The 13,087-nt window shown below is 43.3% G+C and overlaps 1 protein-coding gene across 1 annotated transcript in view; it reads right to left on the reverse strand.

Annotated features, from left to right (window-relative positions):
* The window catches only part of AHCTF1 (AT-hook containing transcription factor 1), a 220,573-nt gene that overhangs the window by 131,077 nt on the left and 76,409 nt on the right, over positions 1-13,087 (reverse strand). Inside the window, 1 exon segment of the mRNA XM_066596053.1 lies at positions 6,806-6,937. Within this exon segment, the coding sequence (XP_066452150.1) occupies positions 6,806-6,937 (132 nt within the window).

The following is a 13,087-nucleotide window of genomic DNA, read 5'->3' on the forward strand; positions in this document are numbered from 1 at the left end:
GCATGCCCCCACTCCCACTCTGACAGTTTAGAATATTGCTTAAATCTGTCTTAAGTTGTAGCTTCCTTAATGAATCAGTGCAGGATCAAGAAGTAGTGGCTCATAAGTGGAGAAAAGCATTTTTCAAAAATAAGATCTATTAATAAGTTTCTTAAACTTACCTGTAGCATTGATGTAAAGTTTGTCTAAGCGACAAATGCCCATCTACTCTTTACATAGCAAAATAGGTAACACTAGAATTTCAATCAAATACATACAAAATTTACCCATATTAAAAAGATCTGAAACTGTACTGGAAACATGTTAACCCCTAACGAAGTGCTGCACAAGAGCATAAAGGACATCAAAAGAGGTCAAAGCACCACTGGTGAGAGGTTGCAAGGGCTTGCATGTTTAACCCCTTAGTGACTGCCCCATTGCCTTTTTACGTCCTTACTAAGTGGGCTTTAATCCTAGAGGACGTAAAAACATACATCCTCTTTGGATTAATGCCCTCTTAGCTGAGGACGTGACAGCTCCATGCTGTCGGTGCCCCCAGGTAGCCGACAGCATGGAGCCGTCATCCTGAGCTGCGGGCGGTACCCCCCCCCCCCCCCCCAGCAATGCGATCAGCACTATTCAATGGATAGCGCCGATCGCAATAAAGTAAAAAAAAAAAAAAAAAAAGTTGAAAAAAAAGAAGTTAGATACCCAGGGCAGCTGAGATTACTTACCCGCCTTGTTGGAGGTGTCCCGCAGTGTACTGGTCCTCCGGGACCAGTCGCCGCTGTTCTACGCATGCGCGCCACACGTATGACATTATGTAAATTTAAAATCTCCTGGCTCCCGGCTCCTTAAGGTAGCCGGGAACCAGGAGATGTCACCGGGGACTGCGGTGAGCGGTCCCGGGGTCCATGATAGCCGCTATCCACTGGATAGCGGCGATCGCGAAAAAGTTAAAAGTTGAAAAAAGTGCCAGTTTCACCTCCCCTCATGGATCCGATCCATGAGGGGAGGTGAAAATACTCACCTCGGGTCCTCCGCGATGGCCTGGTCTCCCGGGACCCGAAGTCCCATTCTGCGCATGCACGCCCGATGTCAATCATCGGGCGTGTGCACAGAGGGGCTCGAGCCCCGGGAAATTTAAATCCCTCTGCTCCTGGCTGCCATGTGTAGCCAGGAGCAGAGGGATGTCACTGGGGACATGATCACTGTTATCCAATGGATAACAGTGATCACTTAAAGTAAAAAAAAAAAAAGGTTCAAAAGCTGACGTTTCATCTTCCCTCACGGATCATATCCGTGAGGGAGGATGAAATGAAGTACCTAAGGCCCTCGGATTTATCCGTGGACCATACCCCAGCTTCTGCGCACATGCCCGTCGCCAAAATGGCAGACGCATGCGCAAAAGCTGTGGATTGCCAGGGTAATTTAAAAATCTCCCTGCGCTTGGCTACAAAATTTAGCGGTGAGCAGTTCCTGGTCCCATGTTCGCCGTTATCCAATGGATAATGGCGATAACGTAAGAGTAAAAAAAAGGTGAAGGTTCATCTCCCCTCACCGATGCGGTCGGTGAAAGGAGATTAAACTTTTTACCGGAAGCCTCCATATTTGAACCCCAACGTGATTCTTCTCCATGAACCTTCCCGGATTCTGCACATGCAACTGTCGGCAAAACACCGGACACATGCACAAGAGTTGGGGAGCTCAGGAAATTTAAAATCTCCTTGCTCCTGGCGTTCAACGGTCGCCAAGAGCCTGGAGCAGTGACCTCGTTATGCGGTCCCCAATCACGTGATAAAAAAGTAGTGATCTACCTTAGGCTGGTCTCACATGACCGAATAGAAATGACAGATTCCGCATGAGTCTGATCCGCGGATCAATCGCATTGGATTATACCATTCCACTCACATTAGTGGGTCAGAATTGTGTAATCCACTCGCAGAAAACAACGCAGCAGGTTGTATTTTACTGTTGATATCCGTGACAGAGCCCATTGAGCTCCATGGTCGCGGATATACTCGCAGCCCATACGCAACTACATTGTGTATGGGCTGCGGGTACCCGCGTCTTTGCTAAGCGATGGTGTGGGAAATACAAAAAAAAAAAGTTTACTGCGCATGACCGCCTGTGTAAGTACACAGTTATGCGCAGTACATTACATGGCCATACACAGCGCCACCGCCGGGCTCACAGCTGAGATCCGCTGCGGGCCTCCGCTAGTGGATGCCACATAAGGCCGTGTGAGCCCGGTGTTATTTAGACCGCGACCTGTAATACGTAATTTGGAAGAAGCTCCGGGAACGCTCGCCTTCCTGCAGTTCCAGGAGCAGCTTGTCGAGCGCCTTCTGTTTGAGACCGCCGCACCTCAGCAAGCTTACAAAGCCTCAGAGCGCCACTTTTTAAACCCCACTCCTGCCGATCAAGAAATACCCCACAAAAAGCATGAAAGGACCCCCCTCCTTTCATGCTTTTTGTGCCCCATGTGCCCATCCCAACCAGGCTCTGTAATTACCCGTCTTCGGAAATACCACACAGTTCACATTATTACTTTTATCTAAGATTTAGGGAACGCCAAAAATCGTGGAGGTGGGTGGGATTTTTTTAAGGTGTCAGTTTTTACCGTGCAAGTGAGCAACGGGGCCTGGAATTTATTCGGTTGTGCCCTGCAATCCAACAGGTGTTCCCTGCATTATAGGCCTTGCGATGTGTCCTGTAAGTAGATTAGGGCCGCAATGGGTATGTTTCTGAACACGGGACAAATGGGGGGATACATTTTGGGGTGAACGCCTTCATTCCTATGTACCCTGTACAAAAAAAAACAACTTTAAATTGACAAAATTGCCAAATTGCCCAAAAAATGAAACTCGTAATTTTTTTTTTCTGCTTTGCTTAGATTCATTCAAATACTGTTGGGTCAAAATATGCAGTACACCCCTAGATAAATTCATTAAGGGGTCTAGTATTCAAAATGGGGTCATTTGTGGGGGGTTCTTTATCGTTTTGGCCGCTCTATGGCTCTATAAGTGGGCAATGGGGCCTGGAATTTATTCCATTGTACCCTGAAATCCAACGGGTGCTCCTTCCATTATAGGCCTAGCCATGTGTCCTTTAAGCAGATTAGGGCCACAAAGGGTATGTTTCTGAACATGGGACAAACAGGGGTATCCATTGTGGGGGAAAAGTCTTCATTTATACGTGTGCTGTACAAAAAAAAAAACTGTTTTTCATTTGATACAACTGCCAAAGAAAAATGAAAAATGTAGTTTTTTCCTACAGCTTTGCTTAGATTTATTCAAAAACTGTAGGGTAAAAATAGGCAGCACACTCCTTGATGAATTCATTATGGGGTCTAGTTTTCAAAATGGGGTCATTTGTGGGGGTTCTTTATCGTTTTGGCCGCTCTATGGCTCTATAAGTGGGCAATGGGGCCTGGAATTTATTCCATTATACCCTGAAATCCAACGGGTGCTCCTTCCATTACCATAGGGTAAAAATAGGCAGCACACTCCTTGATGAATTCATTATGGGGTCTAGTTTTCAAAATGGGGTCATTTGTTGAGGTTCTGTGTCGTTTTGGCTGCTCAAGGGCTCTACCAGTGGGCAATGGGGCCTAAACCCCTTCATGCTAAATTTCTGTTCTGAAAGCCACCACCTACTCCTTACATTTTGTGCCCCGTTGTGCATTCAGACATAAGATTAAGGCCACAATGGGTATGTCTCTGAACACGGGACAAACAGGGGTATCCATTTTGGGGTACAAGTCTTCATTCATGTGTGTGCTGTACAAAAAAAAGCTGTTTTTAAAATGACAGAATTGCCAAAAACACGAAAAATCACAATTTTTTCCTTTTGCTTTGCTTGAATTGATTGAAAAACGGTGTGGTCAAAATGAGCAGTACACCCCTAGATAAATTCATTAAGGGGTCTAGCTTTCAAAATGGGGTCACTTGTGGGGGTTCTCTATGGTTTTGGACTCTCAAGAGCCCTACAAGAGCTCAGAATCACTGGGATATGCAAAACCTTTACGGAGTTATTGTATGTCGAGTGACCCGTCACGAAGGGGCAAACAGGCTCCGTCACGAAGGGGCAAACAGGCTCCGTCACGAAGGGGCAAACAGGCTCCGTCACGAAGGGGCAAACAGGCTCCGTCACGAAGGGGCAAACAGGCTCCGTCACGAAGGGGCAAACAGGCTCCGTCACGAAGGGGCAAACAGGCTCCGTCACGAAGGGGCAAACAGGCTCCGTCACGAAGGGGCAAACAGGCTCCGTCACGAAGGGGCAAACAGGCTCCGTCACGAAGGGGCAAACAGGCTCCGTCACGAAGGGGCAAACAGGCTCCGTCACGAAGGGGCAAACAGGCTCCGTCACGAAGGGGCAAACAAACTCATGGTGCTGAACTTCCCAGAGAGTTTGCGCCTTGCAGCATGTTTATCAGCAGCTTCACCCCAGCATTCACAACAAAAACAACTAAAGTGCTATATTTGAAAAGGAGGGAAAACACACTTCTGGGATGTATTAAGAGAAGCATAGAGTCTAGATCATGTGTGATGTGTGGTATTTCTCCCCCTCTACTCTTCCTTCAGACCTTCACCTGGAATACTGTATCCAGTTCTGGGCACACGACTATAAAAAAACAAAACAAAACAAAAAAAAACACGACAAACTGGAGCAAGTTTAGAGAAGAGTTACCAAGATGGTGAGCTGACTGCAAATCATGTCCTATGAGGAACGGTTAAAGGATCTGGGAATGTTTAGCTTGCAAAAAAGAAGGCTGAGAGAAGACTTAATAGCGGTCTACAAATATCTGAAGGGATGTCACAGTGCAGAGGGATCAGCCCTATTCTCATTTGCACAAGAGCAGAAGCAATGGGATGAAACTAAAAAGGGAGGAGACACAAGTTAGATTTTAGAAAGAAAACTTTCTAACAGTGAGGGTGATCAATGAGTGGAACAGGTTACCACGGGAGGTGGTGAGTTCTCCTTCAATGGAAGTGTTCGAACAAAGGCTGGACAAATATCTGTCTGGGATCATTCAGTGAATCCTGCACTAAGCAGGGGGTTGGACCAGATGACCCTGGAGGTCCCTTCCAACTTTCATTCTACAAGGGATTCCACAACTAGAAAAGGTCTTCAAAAATTTGTCCCCAGCTGGTGGGTCTCTTTATTCTGGGACTGGAGGAGAATATATTACCTATAGTAAAGTAGTTCGTCAGCCCTCTGATCTGCCAGTTCTGGGGCCTTGTTTCGGACAAACAAGACAGACGATGCAGTCTTCAGATTAGGGTCATTCCGTGTCAGTTCAACCAACGCTCCCGGTCGACCATCTCAGATTTCAATGAAACTTTGCACAAAGATAGACCCTGACCCTAAACTATGATAGCCAGAATATTAGGCTTCAAAGTGCTTTGGTTCACGAGCTACAGGTCTTAATCTAGGGGGTTGTCATGTGATTACAGCGCGCAACCTGAAAATAGTGGCGATTTCAATCCATTGCCAAGCCAGTTCCAATGACTCTAGAGCAATGAAACTTCACATACTAGAAGAACTTTTGGTGCTGAATCGAGCTAAGCTACTCAGACTGCCACTCTTATCATTCTGCCACCATTGCATGTCAAAGTAGCTGAAAATATCTATCGTGCAAAATAAAACTCATTTTAAGCAGTAATAACTCATAATCAATGCAATCCAACTCGGCTATGAATTTATCAATGTGTACTCCATAGAAATGTTTCTCATTATTCACATTATGGACCCAAAAGGATGCATAGCTCTTAAGATACAATGAGTCAAAAATGGCAAAACACACTTTTTTTGCTAATTTTTCCCTTTTTCAAAGGCGAAAATCGGAATGTACTCCATTTTTTTTTTATTCATTTTTGTTCTATTTGGAAGAGAATTTTTTGCTCTACAAGATTCGATGTTTTTCATTTTGTTCCCAGACCTTCTAGATGGGAAAATATCAATGCCTGTGAAGGTCCTATGCACTCGCAGAGGTCAAATAATAAAATAAGTGTAAGTTTTGCATGGATGTATAATTAGTTTAGAAATCATGAGAAGGTAAATTATTTTTGGAATGAGACAACTTTTTGTGCTCAAGAAACTTATGTGATCAAAAATTGCATGGCGAGTTCAGGTGAGCCACAAGCTTTGGCCTAAAATGGTCAGAATATCATTGAGTGTTGCATAATGATTGTGGTATATTACAGCGATCACTGGGCTTATTTAGCACTCTGACCCATTACCCAATTCCCCACAGTGCATAGGTAGAGTTAGGCTGCCTGTCCATGGGCGAGTTGTAATTGCGTTACCTGTGGCGATAATCTGGCCGCGGGTAACGCAGTGAACACTTTCAATAGGCCAACTATGGAAAGCGCAGCCCGACGTCCATGAGCAGAGAATAATAGCGATTCTCCACTTACTGGATTCAAGTCGCTGCAAGCTGCGATTTGCCGCAGTGAGCCTATTATGTAGGCTCACCGCAGAAACCTGTCAGTTCTCCCCCCTGCTCCGCCACAGCGGAATATCGCTAGCGATATTCCGTCTTGGGCATGGTCAAGCAGGCTTAGACTGCCAATGCACTACTCTGGGCAGGGCTGCTTATGTAATCAGTGCAGTGCACAGTGTGCATTAGGTAGTTGGAAAATTGCAGTGGCCATCTTGGACAGCTGAAACTGGAACCAACAGAAAACTATGGTTCCTTCACAGACTATTGTCCTAAAACTGGCTGAATGGAGTTACTATTACCTATTAATAACCTAAAATGTAAGATACACTTTTATTTCAACCACAATATTTTCAAAGATCACCAATAGAAAGGACTTACCATGTGATAATTTTTCAATGCTTGGTTTAGCTGCAGTGCCGGAATGTAATTTGCTCTCTGTAAATGATGTACCAAAAGAAGCTCTTGATTGTGCACACCTCCATTTCTGTGCAAAAACGTATGCAAGTAATCCTACAATTGAAAGGAAGATTCATTATTGTTTAAAAGAGACTGACAGCTAGTTTGAGCTCTAAGCCAAGCTTGTGGGCTCAGAGTAGTTGACCCCGAGTTCAGGGTTTCAAGCTGCACACTTCCCTACTGCTCCTCCAATGTAAGCACTCAAACCCACTGCTGAAAGCATTGAGTGGACTACATGACATACATACTCCAAGTACAGTAGCACGATTACGTAGCGCACACCTTAAAAGGGGTTGTCCAGCGACAGCAAGTGGGGTTATGCTTTTCTGTATGGCCATATTAATGCACTTTGTAATAAACATCGTGCATTAAATATTGGCCATACAGAAGTTATTCACTTACCTGCTCCGGCGCTGGCGTCCCCGTCTCCATGGCGACGATAAAGCCTCTTCTCTGGTCACGCTTGCTCACAGAGGAATCCTCTTCTGTTTCCCTCCGGGCTCACGAGCGGCGCCCTGGCTCCTCCCTCTTCTCCGCGTCATCGTAGCTCCGCCTCCGTGACGTGGTGCCGATCAGCCAATGAAGTGGCTGTAATCGGCAGTGGAACGCAAGACAGGAGAAGAAAATCTACGGTGCACCGTGGGAGAAGACCAGCGGCGCCATCTTTGAAAGAAGAAAAGAAGAATCTTCAAAGCTGCAGAATGGAGATGCAGGTAAGCGAATTTTTTTTTTTTTTTTTTAAATAACACATGGATTCTTTTTAACTGTGCATAATGTGGGGGTCTGTTGAAAAAAAAAATGTTTGCTTTCGGCACGGGACAACCCCTTTAACCCCTTAGTGACTAAGCCTGTTTGTGCCTTAGATTTCCAAAAATACTTTCTCTTAAAGGTATTTATGGTCCTCCCCACATATCTATGCCCGCATGGGCACTCTAATAAATAAATGACCGATTTAGTTTTACAAGTGGTGTTTAATAACTAAAGGTGCCCCTTTTACTTCTACTTCCTTCCGTTTGTGATGTTCCAACAGCATTTACATTTCCTTTCACCGCACTTAAACACTCCTGTCGCATCAGAAGGACGCAGGTGATCACGCAGGTGGGATTGAGGTGGAGAGCAAATTGGGCCTTGGCCTCATTGGACGCAGCCAAGGCATTCGATTCAGTAGAATGGCCATACTTGATGGATGTTCTGCGGAAATTCGGATTCGGAGAGCCGTTTATTAAATGGGTCTCTATCCTATATAGCGCCCCGACGGCAAAGATAATGGCGAATGGCTTGGTCTTCACCTCCTTCCCACTCCACAGGGACACCCAACAGGGCTGCCCGCTTTCCCCCCTTTTATTTGCAATTGCCATAGAACCCCTGGCTCTAAAGATCCGACAGCACGCATTATACAAGGGAATCCAGATTGGATCTAGAGAGGATAAGATAGGATTATATGCAGATGACATAATACTCTGTATGTCAGAACCCAAATACACCCTACCACTGGCCATCTCTCAAATAGATGAATTTGGGAACTTCTCAGGCCTATGTAATAACTGGCAGAAATCTACCCTTATGCCGCTGAGGGGAGAGGAGTGGAGGACGGGAGAAGTATATCATAATCTGCAAATCGTTCCTCAATTTAAATATTTAGGTATTTATATCACCAGAGACCACACCCAAAGCTTTGATCTAAACATTGCACCCCTAATGACAACCCTGCAACTAAAACTAAAAGCTTGAAGCCCTCTACCACTATCTGTAGCAGGTAGAATAAACCTTATCAAAATGATAATACTCCCCAAATACTTATACCGGTTAGAACACGCAGAAACGACTAACACAAAAATTCTTCAACAAAAACTAACTCATTAATAACCTAATTTATTTGGGGAAAATCCAGAGCCAAACTCCGTATGGAAACCCTACAAAAACCCAAAGAACTAGCAGGAATGGCATTACCGGACTTTAAAATATACTACCTAGCGGGGCAGGTCAGATATATACGCCATTGGCTGTCGGGCTCTCCTCTCCCTAACTCCGAGCACCACCTGATGTACTTCCTCGCGGAGACATCACTTTGGATCCTCCTGGAGGCACCAGGACTGTTGACAAAACAGATGCTGCCCATTCACAGACTCGCAACAAATGTCTGGAAGGCATGCAGGTAACTGACTAGGCGGGAAGACACCCCCCTGGAGACCCCTTTATGGAATAACAGAGCGCTGCCGCACTTACTGAACCTACCAGACAGACAATTTTGGTCAAACTTAGGAATCACCACATTGGAACACTTATACATAGATGGAACACTAGCCTCCTTTGAGCAACTGCAACAACTATACCAGGTACCTAGAACAGGATGCTTTAGATACCTACAACTCAGACACGCATTGACGGCTCAATTCCCGGAGCCCAGGAGACCCTTCCCAACATACCCATTAATAGGTATATTGCGCACACAAGGCCCCAGGGGCCTAATCTCGGCACTATATACTCACCTGCTGCACTCCAGGACCCCCGGCACACAGATGACGGTGATGGAAAGAACTTATCCCAACACTGACTAATGAGGACTGGGAGACCGCGATGGCTATATACACCGGGGTCTCGCCAGCTGCAAATAAACTAACCCAATTATATATCCTACACCAATGCTACCTAACACCGAGTAGACTCCATAAAATGAATAGGTCAATTACCAGTCAGTGCCATCGCTGCCGTGCACCAAATGCAAATTTCAACCATCCAATATGGAAATGCCCGATGGTGTACACGTACTGGGAGGAGATCACAGAGTTCCTAACCCAACTGATGGGAATACCAATACCGCTGGATCCAGCGATGTGTCTGCTGGGGGGTCATGGACGAGGAACAGTGGCAGCACTATGATAAAATATTTCTTACCAAAGTACTATTTTATGCCCGTAAAGTTATAGCGCTACGATGGATGGACAGACGCCCCCCGATAGTTACAAAATGGCAGAGCATTATTAATACTATCCTACCATATGAAAAAATAGTCTACAAAAACAGAAAATATCCTGAAAAATTTGACAAGGTCTGGGGGATCTGGTGTGGGTCAAGACACACAAACATTACACAGGATATGTTTCAAAATTTCTTAAGACGAACCACACCCAGGCTCGACATGTAAAACAAGAAACATTGTCATTAATATTATAAATGCATGTGTTAATATACATCTGATAAACACAGAAGAAATGTAACGTATTTGAGTACTGAATGTCAATGCCAAAGAGCTTTCTGATGTATACACAGTTAACTGTTATTGTATGTGATGCATACTGTTTAATAAAACGAGTTTAAAAAACACTCCTGTCGCATTTTTGTTTGTTTTATCTGATTTTATACTTGTGTTTTTCCTTTTTTGGGGCAGGATGGTGCTAAAAGATTTTTAAAAGTTTTATTTTTTCTGAATACACACAGGGTGATTCGGAATCTTTCAAAAAAAAGGGTCTTTTAATACTGACCAATTACTGTTTATGATTTTTTTGATAGTGTTGTATTGTCTACTATATTTAGTGGTGAATGCTAATCTAAAATGATTTGTATTATCTTCTTTGCTATTCGTTTGGTTTTCCTTATTGTGCTGTTCGTGTTCTTTGTCTTTCTTTCTCTTTTTCATTCTTCATAACTTTTGAAAGACAAGATTCCGGATCACCCTGTGTGTGTAATCAGAAAAAATAAAAAACTTTAAAAAATCTTTTAGCACCATCCTGCCCCAAAAAAGAAAAAACACAAGTATAAAATCAGATAAAACAAACAAAAATGCGACAGGAGTGTTTAAGTGCGGTGAAAGGAAATGTAAATGCTGTTGGAACATCACAAACGGAAGGAAGTAGAAGTAAAAGGGGCACCTTTAGTTATTAAACAACACCTCACTTGTAAAACTAAATCAGTCATTTATTTATTAGAGTGCCCATGTGGGCATAGATATGTGGGGAGAACCATAAATACCTTAAGAGAAAGGATAAACAAACATCGTAACAACATAAAAAATGGTTTTATAAAGCACAGCGTATCCCGCCATTTTTTACATTATCATAACAAAGATTTTAAAAACCTTAAAGTAACACCACTTGAATCAATACACAGTAAATCCATCCAAAAATTACGTGAAAAAGAAATGTTTTGCATTTTTAGATTAGAGACACTAGTACCCAACGGACTCAATGAAGTACTGGAAAAAAATCTAGTGGTGTGGACTATTAACACTATCATCTATACTGTTTTTATGAATTGTTTAATGTATGTTTTTTAATGTATTAATTGGTATTAACATTTGCATCTTATGATATCATGGTTTTTTTTTTACATTCATTTATACTCCTTTATATATTTATATCTATTAGATGTAAGGAATCTGAATATCCTAACATCCCATGTATGTACACTACTGTTCAAAAGTTTGGGGTCACCCAAACAATTGTGTTTTCCATGAAAAGTCACACTTATTCACCACCATGCGTTGTGAAATGAATAGAAAATAGAGTCAAGACATTGACAAGGTTAGAAATAATGATTTGTATTTGAAATAACATTGTTTTTACATCAAACTTTGCTTTCGTCAAAGAATCCTCCTTTTGCAGCAATTACAGCATTGCACACCTTTGACATTCTAGCTGTTAATTTGTTGAGGTAAGCTTGAGAAATTGCACCCCACGCTTCTAGAAGCATCTCCCACAAGTTGGATTGGTTGGATGGGCACTTCTGGCGTACCATACGGTCAAGCTGCTCCCACAACAGCTCAATGGGGTTCAGATCTGGTGACTGCGCTGGCCACTCCATTACCGATAGAATACCAGCTGCCTGCTTCTGCTGTAAATAGTTCTTGCACAATTTGGAGGTGTGTTTAGGGTCATTGTCCTGTTGTAGGATGAAATTGGTTCCAATCAAGCGCTGTCCACTGGGTATGGCATGGCGTTGCAAAATGGAGTGATAGCCTTCCTTATTCAGAATCCCTTTTACCCTGTACAAATCTCCCACCTTACCAGCACCAAAGCAACCCCAGACCATCACATTACCTCCACCATGCTTAACAGATGGCGTCAGGCATTCTTCCAGCATCTTTTCATTTGTTCTGCGTCTCACAAACGTTCTTCTTTGTGATCCAAACACCTCAAACTTGGATTCATCCGTCCACAACACTTTTTTCCAGTCTTCCTCTGTCCAATGTCTGTGTTCTTTTGCCCATCTTAATCTTTTTCTTTTATTGGCCAGTCTCAGATATGGCTTTTTCTTTGCCACTCTGCCCTGAAGCCCAAAATCCCGCAGCCGCCTCTTCACTGTAGATGTTGACACTGGTGTTTTGCGGGTACTATTTAATGAAGATGCCAGTTGGGTACCTGTGAGGCGTCTGTTTCTCAAACTAGAGACTCTAATGTGCTTATCTTCTTGCTTAGTTGTGCAACGCGGCCTCCCACTTCTTTTTCTACTCTGGTTAGAGCCTGTTTGTGCTGTCCTCTGAAGGGAGTAGTACACACCGTTGTAGGAAATCTTCAATTTCTTAGCAATTTCTCGCATGGAATAGCCTTCATTTCTAAGAACAAGAATAGACTGTCGAGTTTCAGATGAAAGTTCTCTTTTTCTGGCCATTTTGAGCGTTTAATTGACCCCACAAATGTGATGCTCCAGAAACTCAATCTGCTCACAGGAAGGTCAGTTTTGTAGCTTCTGTAACGAGCTAGACTGTTTTCAGATGTGTGAACATGATTGCACAAGGGTTTTCTAATCATCAATTAGCCTTCTGAGCCAATGAGCAAACACATTGTACCATTAGAACACTGGAGTGATAGTTGCTGGAAATGGGCCTCTATTCACCTTTGTAGATATTGCACAAAAAACCAGGCATTTGCAGCTAGAATAGTCATTTACCACATTAGCAATGTATAGAGTGCATTTGTTTAAAGTTAGGACTAGTTTAAAGTTATCTTCATTGAAAGGTACAGTGCTTTTCCTTCAAAAATAAGGACATTTCAATGTGACCCCAAACTTTTGAACGGTAGTGTATGTATATATAATCTTTTATTACGTGGCGTCCAACTCGGGAGTTAAAATGGGTATGCCCCTATTATTATTATTATTATATATTTTATCACATGGCACTAAGCACCTTATCCCCCATAAAAAACTACAGCTAAACCATAAGTTTTTATCTTTATGTTATTTATTAATTTCCAAACCAATCCTTTG

The sequence above is a fragment of the Eleutherodactylus coqui genome, chromosome 3, assembly GCF_035609145.1.
Source record: "Eleutherodactylus coqui strain aEleCoq1 chromosome 3, aEleCoq1.hap1, whole genome shotgun sequence".
Classification (NCBI taxonomy): Eukaryota; Metazoa; Chordata; class Amphibia; order Anura; family Eleutherodactylidae; genus Eleutherodactylus; species Eleutherodactylus coqui.